The sequence below is a fragment of the Bacillus rossius genome (genome assembly GCF_032445375.1).
Source record: "Bacillus rossius redtenbacheri isolate Brsri chromosome 9 unlocalized genomic scaffold, Brsri_v3 Brsri_v3_scf9_2, whole genome shotgun sequence".
NCBI classification, from domain to species: Eukaryota; Metazoa; Arthropoda; class Insecta; order Phasmatodea; family Bacillidae; genus Bacillus; species Bacillus rossius.
The window spans coordinates 22,909,122-22,928,046 of record NW_026962013.1 but is presented as its reverse complement, the minus strand read 5'-3'; the positions used below and the strand labels follow the sequence as shown (position 1 = coordinate 22,928,046).

Genomic DNA, 18,925 nt, shown 5'->3' with positions numbered 1-18,925 from the left:
TGATTTCTTTATTCTAAATGATTCTCCTTATTCATTCTGCCAGAAAATGTTGACAATGCAACTTTGCCCCCTACTATACATAAAATAAATAAATATGAAATATACATATATCATTTTGTGAACATTCAACCACTCAAAAAGCCTACAAATTTGACTGTATTTAAGGTAAATAAAAATACTGTACTGGAAATGATAATACCCTATTAACTCCAGTAACTGCTGACAGTCGTCCAACCTAAACGTATTTGTGACTTTCAGTCACTTCATCCAAAGTCATATTGCCGACAGTCATCCAGCCTAAACTTGTTTTTGACTGGCAGTCACATCACCAAGTCGTCGTATTGCCGACAGTCATCTAGCCTAAACTTTATTTTGACTGGCTGTTTCTTCACCCAAGTCATACTGTCGATAGTAATTTAGCCTAAACTTGTTTTAGAATGGCAGTCACTTTACCCAAAGTCGTTTTGCCGACATTAAGCTAGGCTAAACAGGTTCTGACTGGCAGACACTTCACCCAAAGTCGTTTTGCAGACATCAATCTAGGCTAAACCGGTTCTGACTGGAATACACTTCACCCAAAGTCGTTTTGCCGACATGAATCTAGCCTAAACCGGTTCTGACTGGCAGACACTTCACCCAAAGTCGTTTTGCCGACATAAATCTAGCCTAAACCGGTTCTGACTGGAAGACACTTCACCCAAAGTCGTTTTGCTGACATGAATCTAGCCTAAACCGGTTCTGACTGGAAGACACTTCACCCAAAGTCGTTTTTCCGACATGAATCTAGCCTAAACCGGTTCTGACTGGCAGACACTTCACCCAAAGTCGTTTTTCCGACATGAATCTAGCCTAAACCGGTTCTGACTGGCAGTCACTTCACCCAAAGTCGTTTTGCCGACATGAAGCTAGGCTAAACAGGTTCTGACTGGCAGAAACTTCATCCCCAAAGTCGTTTTGCCGACATGAATCTAGCCTAAACCGGTTCTGACTGGCAGACACTTTACCCAAAGTTGTTTTGCCGACATGAAACTAGGCTAAACCGGTTCTGACTGGCATACATTTCACCCAAAGTCATTTTGCCGACAAGAATCTAGCCTAAACCGGTTCTGACTGGCAGACACTTCACCCAACAGTGGGTTCGGACGACCGGCCGCCCGGCGCACTGACCACGGAGCGGACGGCCAGCTCGAAGGTGAACCACGCGTTGCAGGCGAGCTCGACGTAGAAGAAGGCCTCGTGCGGGTCGGTGCGCTCCTTGTCGACGTGCGTTGCGACGGCGAGGCTGGAGTTGCCCCGGCGTCCCGACGCCGGCGTCGCCAGCACGGCCACCGACACGTTGCGCAGCGCCGGCACGCGCATGTCCGGGTGCGTCTTCAGGCAGAACGACAGCACCGACACGCAGATGAAGAACACCGACACCACGGCCACCACCTGCGACCGAGAGCGCCGCCGCCGCTGTCATTCGCATCTCCTCCACTCGCTAGTGGTGAGATAATATGTGCACACTCTGGTCATAGAGTAATGGCAAAGTACAGACAGATTATTATCATAGAGTAATGATAATATAGACAGGTTACTGTCATAGACTAAGAATAATATTAACTAATTTTTATCTTAGACTAAGAATCATATTGACATATTCTTGTCATAGAGTATTTACCATGTAGTCATTTATTTTTTCCGTGCAAAAATTATTTTAATTATAGATTCAGGTTTTAAAAAAATTATTATAAAGTCAAATCTTTAATCTTATACTAATGATTTTAAAGACGGCTTCTTGTCAGAGAACATTGATTACATTGAAAAATTATTTTTATAGAGTAATGAATGTATAAAAATATTCATTTCATAGAAAAAAGGATTAAATAGACAGATACTGGTATTAAACCAATAATTATAAACAATTCTTGTCTTTAACCAATAATAATAATGAATGATATGAATAAACAGATTATTATCATAGAAAAATTAGCTATATAAAGAGATTCTGCTCTCAAACGAATATTTATAGAGATAGATTTTTATTTAAATCAATGTTGGTTTCTTGTTATAAGATAAGAAATACACAAACAGATGTCACAAATTAATTATTAGTCTATATGAAATATTCTTGTAATAATCTAAAGCTTATAATAAACATGAACATTTTAACTCTGTCTAATGATTATGAATATAAACAGATTCTTGACATTGGCTAGTAATTGTATAAACAGATTATCTTCTGTGCATGGATAAAAAAAAATTGTCAGTGGAACTTTATAATTGGTGGATACAAACACAGGCAAGTGCTTTTGTTTATAAATGGTCCTGCAACAGAAACTTAAAAAAATATATATATTGAATAAAAAAGTATTTATTTCAATCTTCAATTCGCGAATAAATCAAATGCTCATAAAAAAAATATATTTTTTTGTCAATTGGACAAGAAGCTTCTTGCGTACACGGTGAACCTCATTATCATTAGCCATAGGTCTTTGAGGTTTCTGTTACATTCCCCAATGCCTAAGTCTGTCTAAATACAGACAAACAGTTTTGTATTACAACACAAAATAGATTTGTATAAATTTAGAATTGTTTCTGAAAAATATCGGACAAACCCCACAGTTGATTCCTTAGGAGAAAATAAGACAAATTACCACTTCGAAGCGTCTCAAGCTCAAAAATCAAGACAGATATATACCATTTTGAAATCAATAGAATAAAATTAAAAACTATTTAAAAAATATACATTATTTATTAGGAGAGAAAGACTTATCTAACAATATATCGATTTATTTGTTAGTTATTTCAATATTATTTCACACACACAACCACATATATATAAATTATTTAAGGTATATATATATATACCTTAAAGAATTTGCTGAAATTTAATTTTCAGGAATTTTTTCAATATTTCATTTCCAAAGAATGAAAATGTTTTTATTATCTGAAATGATTGACTTCATTAATTTTAATAATTTACCTGAAATATTTCCATTGTTGAATTTCATTATTTAGTCTATATTACCGAAATTATTCCTTCGCGTTTTTTTCCTGAATGCAGTAGAATATTTTAGCACTTATGCTAGTTGAATCACATTTACTGCGTTTGGAATATATATATATATATATATATATATATATATATATAGGATATATATTTCCACAGAAAATTAAAATATTAGCCTACTAAATGGTGTGAAAATAATATTTTCTGGAATGCTGGATTTTAAGTCATATATATTAAAACTTTTAAAACAAATATTCGTCAAGAGCCTTGTTTAATATACTAATCCATCACGCAAATACGCTGTTAGAATTGAAGGTAAATTTACGTAATTTCCAACGAAGATTTCACCTCCAGTAAAAAGAGTTCTTCGTGATTTCATATTCCGGGATCTTCGTGGAAACCACGCCGCATATCGACTTTCGAGTTATGTTTTTCTGTATAAACAGGGAAAATACAGACGTGGAAAAAAATTGTTTTCGCAGTACTAGAAACCAGTTTTTGAATGCTTTGCTCATACACCAAGATTCTGAATTCATGCACAAAATATGTGAACTTATTACCAGTGAATTTAAGAAGATTACTGGTTAATTTGTAACCAGCGTTAATGGAAGAATGAATGTGAATTTTTTTTAACAGTGTACAAAAATACATACAGTGAAATGCAATAATTTTAGCACAATTCAAACTTGACTTTTTTTTCGGAACCTTGAAGGATATAAACTATTGAGAATATAATACCTTGTACATAATGCCAACTAGTGCCAAATTATACAATCAGTCTTATGCCAAAATAAATCACGCCTGTCACGCCAAGAAGTAGAGAGTCAAGTCTTCTCCGTGTGTCACCAGCGCTCTCCATCAAGGTGTCGCTGATGATCGCAAAAAGATTCCTTGGCTGTTGTAAGAAAACCCCTTGGAGGGCGGATCCCCTTTCTCTGTGATTGATGGCTGGGCCGTCATATTCGAAGAGGAAAGGGCGGCTGCCGCAGCCGATTATCCAGTCCAGACGATAACGACAGAAGGGCGCAAACCCTTGTAATCACGCACGCAGTTACTTCCAGCCAAACTCCTAAGCCGAATGAAAAAAAAAAAAAAGAAATTTATACACCGCAATATACCTATATATATATATGGAACACAAATATTCATGTATAATTTATTATAGATATCGGTAAAATTGTACATCTCTATGAAAACAACCGTATCACCACAAAAATAGTTTTCGCAGTAACACTGGGTGGGTTCGGATTCTTCCCCGGTGCATTTATTTATGCTTTGTGTTGTCCCAGTACCTCCAATAGTTTAAGATATTTGTAAACCGTTCCAGTATCAACTGCGCACGATAACAAGCATAATAAAACGAAACAACGTAAAATTTTTGAAGATTCGATTTACGTTTACGTGGTCTTAAACAAATTTATGCTTGAATGAAACATCAATTAAACTATAAACTTATTCGCCAATTTCCATTTACTTACAATTGAACTGCCTTCCTCAATTTTAATAGCTCTAAGAGAATATTTCGTGGACATTTTCATGAATTATCATAAATATTTAACAAGAGAATATATATATATATTTAATTTGATAGATATGTGTGTTTAGTGTACCGCTTAATATCGTTGTCACATAACTAAAATAATATTCAAATGGTTTACGTGTGATAGTTTCTAAATACTGAACTTCCTAGTTATAAATGTCCTCAATAGTACGGGCCTACACAGAGGTTGGGATGAAAAAATATATAACCTTTTTGAAGAATAAAATAATGTTTGCTGTCATTGGAAGTATTTTTACTTTCAAAATTCCCTGCGTTCTTTAAACTAACATTTAAAAAAATGTGCTTTGTTTGGAATAGATACTTTCGTCTCATTTGCTGTACAATCCCTAACCTGGCCGCGTCGTTTGTGAAGATAACCAGGCCAATTTATTTTTGAAAGAATAGGTTTGGCGTTGAGTTGGGAAAAGGGGGGGGGGGGGGGAGGAAGCTAATCCGAAGCTCTTGTTTTGCAAAGCCTGTTAACTAAATGATCTGGGAAAGTTTAAAAAAAAAAAAAAAAAAAAAACACCTCTGTGACCGGTACACTAAAGTGGCTGGTCAAGCATAGTTGCGCTCCAGCAGAGGAGGAGGAGGAGAAAAACGGGAGGGGGAGATAATGTTTGGGGGATGATGGAGAGTAAAATAAAAGAAGGTAACACCCTCGTAATAAAGGCGACACAAGCGACGGGGGAAGTAAAAAAAAAAATAGAAATTAAAGTAGCGCGCGTGTACGTTTACGGGGGGAGGTTTAATGTGTCCAGCGCAGCTGGTCGTGTCCGGAAATGACGTCACATCTGGGCTGGTGCCGAGATTAGGCGTTTGTTTTTTTAATGTAACCCTCTCTTGTCTCTTTTTTTTTTTGGCCATACTGACGTCCAGCCAGGGGCGATTTGGCACGAGATCTGGCGTGGCATACCTCCCATCCCCTATTGTACCCGCGAATCGCTGAACACAGTGGCGAGGCAAACACAACCTCGCGCGAAGAGAAGCAAACCACTTCTGATTGAAAAATATTCTGTAGCCCAGGTAAGAGCCCCCATGTAATTACAAATAACAATTTTTTTTTTAAGTTATGCTTCTTTAGGCGCGTTATGAAAAATGTTGATAGTGAAGTTTTACGATACGCGCGCAGCATGGCAACAAAAATTGATAGGATAAAAAAAGGCTACATACAAATAAAAATTAAACATGTGCTTTTACAGCATAAAATTTAGTGAGTGAAAATTGAATACTGGTCCATATATTTAAAAATATTGATTTACTGTGAATATTGGTGATAGATATTGTGTTTATAAACTTTTTCAAGTCTATTTATATAAGTGAGGTTATGTTCCTGTATGTATGTATAATTTATTTGCATGATAAATTATTATTACCTTATTATTTATTAATAAATTAAAATAAATTTTCATCTTTTTTTATTTTAATTGTTAGATAATTTTTAAGTTTATTATTTTACTACATAAAATTATAATTTTATACCTGTGTTTATATTAATATTGAACAATGAGTATTTACTTAAATTTTTTATTTGTTTTAATTTATACTTTACTAACCGTATTGACAATATCGCTCCAGTTTTTTATTATTTTATTTATATTAATTATTTGCATGGAAAATAAAAGTGAGTTTTTTATTTCAAGTAAATATACTTCTAACGCGCGTACTTAAGTACACGCACACTTTTTTCTTTTCAAATTGCGGTGCATATGTGGATCATCAGCATCATTCCAGCTCCGTGCATATTCAAAGCATGTGATTCAAAATGCGAATTTTCGGTTCCCACTTAAAAGTCCTTGACACAACACGCATGATCCGTTTTCACCAATGTTTCATTCCGCAAAGGATTCATTCAACATCACTTTAACCTTAATAGATTCTCATAACCCCGATGTTTACGAGAAATTTAGCCCTAATTCCCGCATGCGTGCATTATTCATACATTCACTCGTTCATTTATTCGATCAATTTATTCATTTGTTTTATTTATTTATTTAATGCTAAGTGTTTTATATTCTATTCATTCTATACATTATATTCATTCTATTCGTTGATTCCTTCAATTAATTTATTCTTTTATCAATTCATTGTATAAATTTATACTCTAAATTCATTCGTTCATTCATTAATTCTCCATTCATCCATTCAATCATTCGTAGCGCATAGTCGCTTCCAAAAGACGAAAGGCCTTCCAGTTCGGATTTACCTGCTGCGTCAATTGTTTGGTTTTTCGCTAATTACGGATTTCAATTTCGATAATTTACTTTATTTATTTACTAAGCGCCAGAGAACAGATGTAAATGAAAATAGACTAAGAAAATAAAACAAACATGGAAGACACATCAGGAAGAGAACGAGAGTGAAAGGCAGAAGCGGATATCCAAGCTATCAGCTAAAAAAACATTACAAAATAAATACTGTTAGTATAAAATACGAATAATTAACAAAATAAACTACTGCTAAAACAAAAATGGAGTGCAAAGTTATTCACGATTAAATTACATTCAGGGTATTTTTCTTAGATATAATGTGGAGATTTTATTAATTTATATTATCAAAAGTGAAATAATAATAATTATAATACTGAGCAACTAAGACTGTACTAAAGGCACATAGAGCATGGTTCTACTAAAACGTCTGAACAGCCCCATAAATGAGACTATAAGAGCTATTTTGTATGTTTTTATCAATTGTATAAGCCTAGAAAATTTATTGAGTCACGATAGTTAGTAGGAAAAAATCGTCTGGCTTTTGACAAATATCAGATAGCTAGTAGTAACAAAGATTTGTAACAAATTTTACTACAAAACTCTAAAAAAAATGCTAATGCAGTGAAAAATACAAAGAAAGTGTCCTAGATATATATTAAAAAAACAATCATTGTATGGAAAACGGTGAATTAAGCCACGCCATATTGGCTATTTCATGTTCTGGTTAAAAGTAATTATTTAAGGACTGTTCCCATAAATTTAAACGATTTGTTGTTTGGTTGCATATCTTGTCTTCAGATACTTAATGAGCGTTATCTACTGCAGTAAAACTTTTCACGCAAAAGGGCTCATTATTGTGATGTAAGGTCCCTTGGCTGAGCGCAAGAGCTTTTAAAGCGCTGGGTCGCTAAGGGCGACACTGCCCCGCACATCACTCGCCTCTTCAGCTCTAAGTGCCATGCACACGAACTAGAGTGCAATCTTCGTGTTGGTAACACATCTCTGTGGGAATAAGTGGCCACCACAAGTTTTACGTGTGGAATATTAAAGGATTACATTTTTCAATTATAAAAAACGTAATGAAGTAACAAGTTTAGGCCTTGTAACGAGTGAGACATGTTTTGAGTTAATGTTGTGTATTTTTCTTTTTTATTCGTGACAGCATTATTTTTATTATTAAAAAATTCAGGGTTGAATTTTTCGCTGCAAGTGAGAGTTTCAATGCCTAACAATATTCCAGTTTAATACTGAAGTATTAATGTAATTTATTTTTATCTATAAAGTAAGGGTAGATAACTTTTAGTGTATTTGGGATGAATATTAAGTACCTGTTTTGAAAAAAAATTCATCGGTTTTAGAGTTATATGCTATTGATTACAAATAAGAGGAGGTAATTGTTCAAAATAAATATCTGTCATAAATATAAGTAATTGCACATTTATTATTGACTAACCGTTCAATTCTCAGCATATTTAACCACAACGACGCCTAACATAAATTATATATTTTATTTTTTATATAAACTGTAGAGCCTTTATCGGTGCCAATAAATAAAAATAGACGTTAAAAAGCTAAATTGTGAAAAGGAAGTTCAGAAGAAAAGTGCAATGGCTTTATAACGTTATTCGTTATCAGACACCTCTTAAAAAAAGTTGTTGGAGGCAGAGAATTCTAATATCCACTGATTTGGAGTCAGACACACCAAAGAGAACCGAACATGTTCACCATTCGCACGTGCTACTTTCGAATTAGAATAATAATACAAATAAAACTCAATTTTACAAATTTTTGAAATGTTCCTGTCCTAACGTGTTCAGCCTTTCATTTAAGTTAAGATCTTCTTGAAATTTCAGAAATGATCTAGTGCAAAGAACATTTTTTTTTTCGAGAATTTTATTTATATAAGGCGCTTAACCTAACCTAACTTTTATTTTAAAAACTGCAAAAAAAATGGGGTGTGGCTGTGTCATGGACACATGGCCGTGTGTTGTACGTGAATACGTGTAGGAAACAGGTAATATTTTCTATACAAAATATAAAATACGCTATTTTTATTTTAACACCGTGTATATTCGCTGTAACTATTTTACACTAATGTTTTATGTATGCAATCGATAGATTTTGACGAGAGCTGGCGATTGAAACTTACAAACGAACGTCGTAGCTTCTCCGAGTCAAAATTTATATACCTACTAAATGGAAATCTCAAAAACCGCAGCAAAATGACCTCAAAATGGCGGCGCTTGACCCTCTGTCCGGAGCGATGACGTCACAGTCCTCACTTAGCGTCACGAATTTTTGATCCTTTAGCTGTCCAGTGGTGTAATAAAATTTTGGTAGGAGATTATGGATTATGTCGCTGCAACACCAAACTGTATCTCCACGATTTTGTTATTCGTTTTTTTTTTTTTAATTGCCTCCCACTACGGAAGCAATTTTAAAGACGTATTCACGTTGCACGACTGCCGGTTATCCGGGGGCCGGCGGATCTCGGGTGTCTCCTGAGTTTGAGGGAAGGGGGTGGGGCGAAGGTAGGGGTAGGGGAAGGGAGATCGGGGGGTCACCCACCTTGGCTCCCGTGGACGAGTAGGGCTCGTCGAACAGCGACCACACCTTGGGCTTGAGGCGCTGCCAGCGGGACAGCGTGCCGGCCAGGTAGTCGTCCTCGTAGCCGAACAGGCGCGCGATCTCCTCCTCGCTCGGCTTGTCCGCGTCGATGTCCAGCTTGTCCAGGATCGCGAGCGTCGCCTGCGAACCCACAGCAGCGCCCCTGTGTCCGCCCGCGCCCTCACACCTGCATCCGCGCCGGCCACGTCACTTGCGGGCACGGTGTACTCAATTATTTCCCTCCTGTGATGATGTGATTCTGCTCATTAGTCCCTATTCTCTCTCTCTCCCCCCTCTCTCCGTCACTCTCACTCTCTCCTTCTATCTCCCTCTCTCCCCCTCTCTCTCCTTCTATCTCCCTCTCTCTCCCTCTCTCTCCCTCTCTCTCCTTCTATCTCCCTCTCTCTCACTCTCTCTCCTTCTATCTCCCTCTCTCTCCCTCTATCTCATTCTATCTCCCTCTCTCTCCCTCTCCTTCTATCTCCCTCTCTCTCACTCTCTCTCCTTCTATCTCCCTCTCTCTCCCTCTATCTCATTCTATCTCCCTCTCTCTCCCTCTCCTTCTATCTCCTTCTATCTCCTTCCTCTCTCTCCCTCTCTCTCCGTCTCTCTCCTAATCTCTCCCTCCTTCTCCTTCTATCTGCCTCTCTCTCTTTCTATCTCCCTCTCTCTCCCCCTCTCTCTCTGTGTCTCTCTCCTTCTATCTCCCTCTCTCTCTCCCTCTCTCTCCTATTTCCCTCTCTCTCTCCCTCCCTCTCCCTCGCTCTCTCAATGACGTTGTTAAACTCCGACACCGTCTGACCGATCGCCATGAAAGTTGGCACGTCGAAGTGTTCCCCCACCCCATGGAAAAGGTTTCTATAATGTCCATATATATATATATATATATATATATATATATATATATATTTGTAACTCGCCGCTAGATGACGCTGCAGCGCATCAACCTCTGAACCGTTCGACCGAGATCGCCGTGGGTAAGCAGTAAAATCACGGGTCGTAGACACACAAACAGTAATTGTGTTGTCATTTCTCTATGTTTCCTACCACACCGATCGCGTAGATGTTTGAAACGCGAAGAAATTTTTTTTTCCCGGTATCCGTTGTTTTTTTTTCCTTTAAACTCGTGGACGATAAATATGTCTCCCTGTGTTCAGCCCGGGAAACGCCAGGGTACTACAGATAGTAATATTAATATTACAAATGCAAAAGTATTGTTTGTTCGTCCTTCTTTCACGTAGCAACGGAGCGACGGATAAACTTGATTTTTTTTTTTACATATGGATGGTTTACGGGTCAGAGAGTGACATAAACTGCACATAATTACAAATGCCATCATGCAATCCATATTGTGCAAATTTAAATCATTTCTGATATATATGAAATGATAAAAACATATTTGAGAAAAAAATGTTTTTAATGACGAATCACTTGAGAAATAACATTGCATGTTGATTATCTCTGGTTATTCGATAATCTCCCTTGCTTTGGATTCGATTCAATATACATCAGGATAGCGAACACATTGGCTGTTCGATTCGTATAAAGGTGCTCAATTGAATAGAGATCGCAACAACATTAGTATGCTACAATTCAAATGTGCTTTAACATTTATTCGCGATCAATTTAATCATATTTATCATTAGCGCTGTAAAAATTGACACAAAAGTGGTTGGTAGATTCATATTTGCAAGTGGAAGCCAATAACTCGAATCCTATTGAACAGGTACACGCAGCCATTACGTGACAAACAGAACCACGGTGCGCTACTTTTTCACTGATTTCAGTCACGTGCAATCCGGCTTGAAGGTGATATGTGTGGGAAACCTTCTTTTCACAGACGAGAGAGCCAAACGCCCGATCGTGCATCTTCGGTTTTTTTTTTTGGTTCATTGTAAATAAATATGGCGGTGTTAATAAAAGGATACTAATGGTCAATCAGGTTAGGTTAGCTACATTATAAATACTTTAAAACATTGTGGACGGTTGATTTGGTTAGGATAGCTATATTAAGGATATGGAAAAAAAATCCATGAACTTCGGAGAACTTCGGGTTTTGGCTCTCTCTCGTCTGTGAAAAGAAGGCTTCCCGAGATGTGTGAACAGCGAATGGACAATCGAGGCCGAATTTTTTTGTTTGTCTAAAATTACCTGAGGTTTACTGTCGTACCAAAAAAAAAAATAACGCGTATTTCGTAGCTCTGTGCTCTTTACTGTGTGCCGGCAGCAAGAAGACATTTATGAGTGTGACGTCATCGGTAAACAAGAGTCTTTCCTCCTTCCTCCTCTCCTTATTATTGTCCCCTCCCTGTTGTTGAACGAAATTGTGTCAATCCTTTGGAAAGTATTAATTTTGTAAGAGTTCACATGTCCTTCATTAGTAGAGACCCGAAAAATTCGCGGGTTCATTTCGTGTTATGCTAAAATTCAAATAATTATACCTTAGTGCTGCTTCTGTCGTTGGTTCACTGTTAATCTGGAGGACTGAGGGCCAATTAGAGACCCTCACTCATAGAAGTGTCGAATCACAGGCCACCCAGTCGAGACGACTCACAAGTCAGCAGCCAATGAACAGTTGGCATTTGCCCGAGTGTGTAGAGGATATTGGAGTCTATCCTGGAGGTCATTGAACCCGCGAATTTTTCCGGGTCTCTATTCATTATAGGCACCTTGCTAATGCTAATGTTCTATTGCATTTTTCTATTAAATTAATTGGTAAATAACTTGTGCTGATCCACGAGGTTGGTACAACTGACCTGCGTGTCCCTGTGGATGCTGTAGGTGCTCCAGCAACACGGCTCCACCTGGTTGGAGTCCAGCCCCCAGAACTCCAACTCCTCTTCGAACAAGGGCCCGCACACATTGGTCGGGTAGTGAAGCTTGCCGGTGCTACACACACGCGCAAACACGACACACGCACCTCCAATATCCCGGACAGTTACAAAAAGGAATATGAAAATAAACACGAGCTGTTTCGAGTTGATCTTGGAGTACGTGTAATTTTATTTAAATGATTTATGAGGAAGTAAACGTGTGCCTCCCATTTCAGGTCATGATTTTATATTTACATTAATCACCGATCAAATTTTAGACTTTTTAAATTGTTTAACTTTCACGAAATGAAAAATATATATATACACAGCGCATACTTTTTGCATAATTAGCTGCCAAAGTTACATTTTTAAAGTTTTTTTGGGTTGCACAAATAAGGAGAATTTAATTTATTGCAGAACTAAAACTTTTTATAGGTTTAATTGCAATGCCACTGGCTACTTCTTGATATGGTTTGCATTTCTATCACAAAAACTCATTTCATGTTTCTTGGCTGTCAAAATCGTAAAAAGTTTGAGAATTTTGAAATGCCAGGTAATATTAATTATTATTTTCTGAAAGAAATTCAAGCCATTTCTTGAAGTAGCCAGTGGCATTGCAGTTAAACCTAAAAAGTTTCAGTCTGCAATAAATTAAATTATCCTTATTTGTACAACCCAAAAACGCTAAAAATGTAACTTTGGCAGCTAATTATGCAAAAATCTTGACCTGCAATGGGAGGCACCCCTTTAACACAGAATTGTACACAAAAGGACTTAGATCCACAATGAAGTGATTTCTGTGGATCATTAATACATACACTGTGTTTCCATATCAACTATCTGCCGGCGAAACCACTCATTAAAATGGTTCTGTGGAAAACCAAATTTATGCGCATGAGGTGGTTTCAGATGCCGGCGATATTTTGCAGTAAACGTAGAGGGAAACTGCGGAGGCCAATGGCTATTTGCGAGCGTGGGTTTGTTGGTGGTCGCCGGACAATGACATAAACTCGCCAGCGGAAAGCCACGCAGGTTTTCATGGACCGCATGCCACGGTTATTCCTAGGCACAGCTAAATAATCCACCCGCATTTTAAGTTATTTAGAGAGGCTATGTTTTTTGATAACGGAAAGCTTTCAACCAATTACCGGTAAAGCAGTACTAGAAAGAGAAGCACAACGACCTCGATCTATTATAAAAATAAAGGAATGTTGAAGTAAACAATTTATTTTTCAATAGAAAATAACTTTAAAAGCTTAACAAACTTGATTACTACTAAGTGTAGAGTTTTAAGGGAAAAAGGTTCTTAATGGGAAGAGATAGGATTTGAACGACGCCATCTTGGTTTCAACTGCGAAAAAGCTTTAATATTTTTGTATATTTTAAACTTCCAAAATTTAGCTTCGTTTGATATCTGTGAAGTCATTGGCGTTTAGTATTGAATCCATTTATCGTGGATAGTTACAACAGCAATAATACCTACTGTAAGTTGAGGCTGTGTTATGGTGTTTGAAAGGCTTTTATTGCGTGCTTTCTGCCTTAACTCAGTCAAAATTGCATTACTAAACAAAAAAATATATATTGTGTTTAGAATTATATCTTCCCCATTTAAAATATATCTATCTAAATCATTTAAATCTAAAATCAACTGCACTAGAATATGAATATTTTCTGGAAATTATACTCCGGTATCTGACTCAATAATCCCCTGATGTAAATTCACGATAATTAATTTAGATTGTATGTATATATATATATATATATATATATATATATAATAGTTTCATCGACGCGAAAGTCATTAGAAAAATTAAAACAATTTCAAGTTAATTAGTGAAGTAAACTATTATGGTGTTTGTCTGTAGTGACTATAATAATCTAGCAGAAATTGAATTCAGGATGACGGGATAGAAATTTGATCAATGAAGTCACTACTGATCAGACTGTCTTGACTATTTTAGGTTTAGAAATGGCCGTCTTAAAATTGTACGAAACTTTCCCTGTAGATAGAAATTGTTATAATTAACACAAGGTATGGAACATTTCATACGGAGGTAAAAGAACCCATGTCCATTTTTGTATGAAATATTTTTTTGGACAGTTAAAATAATTACTATTATTTTTGTAAATAGTATTTTCGTCTAATATTAAGTACAAAAAAATGTGTTTAAGGTTCAAAATGCAACATCTATCACGAGGGAAGAAACCTGAAAATATATTTAAAACAAATCGAAAATCATGTTATCCTGAAAAATTACAATTATTTGAAAGGATGTATTTTATCTCTGTGGCGCAGAAACGTATAGGCTAGCCTAAACGATTTAGTATGCTTTAAATGTATATTTGTGAAGCATGTTAGGTTATTTTGGTTGATGATAATTGGACTCTTTAAGTGATCAGAGCGAATTATGAGTGCCCCTTTTAATCGCCAACGCGTTACTCAACCCGCGAACGACAAAAATTACTTAATTCAGTGTAATTAATCTTAAGATATTTGGTTCGTCTGTTTCCTCATTTTCTATTCTTGTGCGAGGGTAGAGACGTCATTTTACGCTTGACTTACGTACCAGACCCCATTTTTTATTCATTTATGTACCACGTTTTTTTGTTCCCATTTTCTTTTTGAGTGTTTTGTCGAGTTTTGAAAGCGTAATATGCGATGCTGTTTGTGAATAATACTGTCGTCCGTCTTAAAAGGAAACGCAAGAAAAGAATCAACAGTATTTTTTTTCTTTACCTTGTATGTTGGTAACAAGTTCCATAAAGCACGTAGGATGTAGCGTACGACCAGATTAATAGAAAAATGAATAATTAATGCCTAGAGAATGAAAAATTAGTGTTATTTTTTCCGTGATAATCTAGAATTCACAAACGTGTGAGTAATCAAGTGGATAACGTGGATTTACTGGCTGCAGTTACGTCTCACTTTCTTACTGGGGCGCAAGTGATTAGGTGAGATATTTTCCTAGGAATGTTTCTTCGGCTTATAGTCATAAGGGCGTGTCAAATAACTCGTGATCTAACTACCAAGGACATTCGTGAGTAAAAAAGTTTGCATTATAGACTTTCATCAATAAATAACGCGAATTTCGAAGGTTTTTATTAATTACGATCACTCAGTTTTAATAACATACGAATACAATATTTCATGTAAAATTTTTGAAAACTGGTTTGCTATCCGACAAAGGAATTTTCCATTGTAATTTTTTTTAGTCATCCAACTAGCGAAGTGAGGACTTCTTAAAAACTTAAAAAAAAAAAAAAAAAAAAGTTTAAGGTGTGAATAGTTAAAGTTACTGTTGCCGCATAAGTCGTACAAAGAATATTTTTTCCTCTAAAAGTATTGCACGTTTAATTTTTTTAAATTGTTGTAAATAGTAGGGTTATTTATGATTGCGTAGCAAAAACTTGTTGTCACACTATCTAATAATTCGGTGCCGGGTGAGGATTTAAAACTTTTTTTTAATGCCTTTAACTACTACACATTAATTATTTTTCAGGTCCGTGATGAGATGACCTATCAACTGATCTCGGCTTGTCCAGTCGTTATTTAAGCAGGTTTTGAAACTAAAATTTCTAAATGTGCACTATTATCAGTGTTGTTTTACAGTTTGGGCGGTTTATTAATTTTAAAACATAACACTTTTTTTGAAATAAAATAATTTAATATTTATAAGCAGACACTTTTCTTTTAATTTTTTTATGTACCAAATGCGTACTACCAGAATTGAAAACATATGTTCATTAGATCCATCAGGATAAAACAATGAGAGCATTTCGAAAAAAAAAAAAAAAAAAACAATGTTACAAACTGAAGTAGCTTGGCCTCTGGATTGCAGCCGCGTCCAAGGCGAATGCATCACCGATGTTTCGGTCGACATTGCGGTCGCCATCATCAGGGTAGAGTTACCTACCTGCAACGTCGACGGAAACGTCGGTGACATTTACCGCCGTGGACCCCGGCTGCAACCCAGAGGCTAAGCTTCTTCAGGCGACGGCCGCTAAAGCCTGCGATATTTATTAATGTTACCAACTTTCTGTGTGATGTTTGAAGTGAAAACTTCTTTAGCCGCGTTGGGCAATTTTTGGTAGGGGAAAAACTTATTGGTTCGCGTCACCGACATGCTAGTGACGTGTTGCGCCAGACTGGTGACGCGCAACGGCCTGTGTAGGCCCTACATGTATAAGCATATATGCACTAATGCATTGTATATACTCGGCTGTATCATGTGCGTGTTGGACTATTTTTTTTGGATGGGTAAAATCTTGTGAGTTCGCATCACCGACATGCTGTAATAGCAGTACGTGAAGTTAAATTGACCACGTGAATACATGACGTAGGTCTGTCATCAGTGGTAAGATAATGAATTTTTACGTAATTTTGACATACCACTGACATCTGTTGTGACTAAAAAATTATGTAAGGATAAATTATATCATGCAGACATCGTACTGATATAATATCAAAATCATTTTCTTACGTACATTTTACGTAGAAATGATGTCATATTACACATTTAAAAACAAAGTTTTAAGTTTTCACTTCTGTCGACAGTTCCCATGACTGGCTATTTTTTTTTCGTCGCCTACAGTTGGCAATGGTTCTATAAATGAGTATGGACAGGGAAGCCTTCATTTCACAGACGAGAGAGCCACACCCGAAGTTCCCCGAAGTTCATGCTCGAGTTTTTTTTCCCGTTCTATCTCATTGTATAAACCGGTGTGGCATTAAATTTTGCGGTCGATTAGGATAGGTTAGCTACATTATAAATACTTCAAAACATTGTGAATGGTTGGTTATATTAACTAAGTAGGTATAGCTACATTAAAAATACTGTAAAATCATTTTATGGTTGCTTAGCAAATAACTTTTTTAATATGTAGCTATCCAGGGCTGGGAAACCGTTTACATGATTTCACAGTATCTTTAACGTAGTTATCCCAACCAAATCAACCGTCCACAATGTTTTTAAAGTATTTATAATGTAGCCAATCTAACGTAATTGACCATTAGTTATCATTAGAGACCCGTGAATTTCGCGGATTCATTTCGTGTTATGCTAAAATTCAAATAATGATACCTTAGTGCTGCTTCTGTCATTTGTTCTCTGTTGATCTGGATGACTGAGTGCCACTCATAGAAATGTCGAATCACCGGCCAACCAGTCGAGACGACTCACAAGTCAACAGCCAATGAACAGTTGGCATTTGCCCGAGTGTTTATAGGATATTGGAGTCTATCCTGGAGGTCATTGAATCCTCAAAATTCACGGGTCTCTAGTTATCACGAGCAATGAACCTTATAATCAGCACAAACCCGTACTTCACCATCTGGTTTCAACACGGGCACTAGTGGAGTACCCCAAGCACTGGTGTCTACCTTGGTAATAACCCCCTCCCTCTCAAGTCTGTCCAACTCTAGGTACACTTTCACCCGGAATGCAAATGGCACCCTTCTGTGTTTTACAAACTTAGGTCCAACATCTGCCTTAATTCTTAACTCAATTTTTTTTCATGCACATGAGAGCCTTGACCCCCCATCAAACAAGCCGAAGATGCACGATCGGTAGAGACCCGGAAATTTCGCGGATTCTTATGGCCTCAGGATAGAATTCAAGATTATAGGTGTGCTCGACCCATGTTCACTTTCCCATTCGTTGATTTCTTAGCGAGAAAATTTAATCCTTTTTATTTGGCACTACCTGATTCGCTTACTTCCCTCCTAGCTGGACATCGTTGGCTCGCGGTCGTAGAGGGGGCGTGTCCAAACAACTGCGTGCCAATCATGAACACAGTGCGAGAGTGAGGAGGTTTGCATTCTAGCTTGCGACTAAATGAATCCGCGAAATTTCCGTGGCTCTAATCATGAGTTACAATGAACAAACCCCCCTTCCCGAAGATGCACGATCGGGCGTCTGTGAGAAGAAGGCCTCCCGCACGGACGCGCTACACTACCGCGCTACTCACCGGTAGTAGTTGAGCACCTGGGCGAACACGCCCGGGTGGCGGTCGAAGAAGTACTCGTTGAGGATCGGGTCGTAGTTGGCGAGCGCCTCCGTCAGCCGCGACAGCCGCGTCGCCGGGATCTTCTTCAGCGTCGCCTTGTACGTCTCGTAGCGGATTCCGCCCACGTTCAGGATGATGCGGTTCTCGCCGTCCATCTTGGGCGCACCGTGCGGTGTCACCTCATGCCTGCGGCTGCCGCTGCCCCGCCGCGGACGTCCTGTGGGAGAGGGGAAGACCAGGCAGAGGTTGCACTTACGTCCCAGGCAGGGCTGGTGCAAGGTAAATTGGCGCCCTAGGCGAAAAAACCTTAATGCCCCCCCCCCTCCCCAACCGGGCCGGACAACCCAAAAAAAATTTTCCTTGCCTCAAAATACATCACGTAAAGCCTAAGATTTTGTCAATAATCAAATGTAAGCAGGCTTGTGTTTTTTTTCTTTACTTTTTTTTACTTATTACAAAAAATCATAAACAGGTCACCGTGGACTTTAAATAATCACTTATATCATGCTGGTATCCAAACTGTTACAAAAATCCATTTTCATCTAGTTTCAATAATCGTTAAACATGTTATATCAGCTGTTGTGTGTCGTGCTCCGCCGCCCCCAGCTACTTGGCGCCCTGGGCGGTTGCCTAGTTCGCCTGTATGGACGCGCCGGCCCTGGTACCAGGCTTCCAGGCATGTGACGCACACCCTCTCATCCTCGGACCGCGGTTACGAATTGGAACGGGCCTTTTTTTTTTTTTTTTTCCTAAGCAC

The 18,925-nt window shown here is 37.6% G+C and overlaps 1 protein-coding gene across 1 annotated transcript in view; it reads right to left on the bottom strand.

Moving 5' to 3' along the window:
• The window catches only part of LOC134543283 (potassium voltage-gated channel protein Shaw-like), a 40,590-nt gene extending 22,267 nt beyond the window's left edge, over window positions 1–18,323 (bottom strand). The window contains exons 1-4 of the mRNA XM_063388192.1: window positions 18,130–18,323; window positions 12,106–12,238; window positions 9,311–9,490; window positions 1,168–1,431 (exon numbers count right to left, since the gene is read on the bottom strand). Of these exons, the coding sequence (XP_063244262.1) occupies window positions 1,168–1,431; window positions 9,311–9,490; window positions 12,106–12,238; window positions 18,130–18,323 (771 nt within the window). The remainder of the gene's footprint in view (window positions 1–1,167; window positions 1,432–9,310; window positions 9,491–12,105; window positions 12,239–18,129) is intronic.
• Window positions 18,324–18,925: the final 602 nt, after the last annotated feature.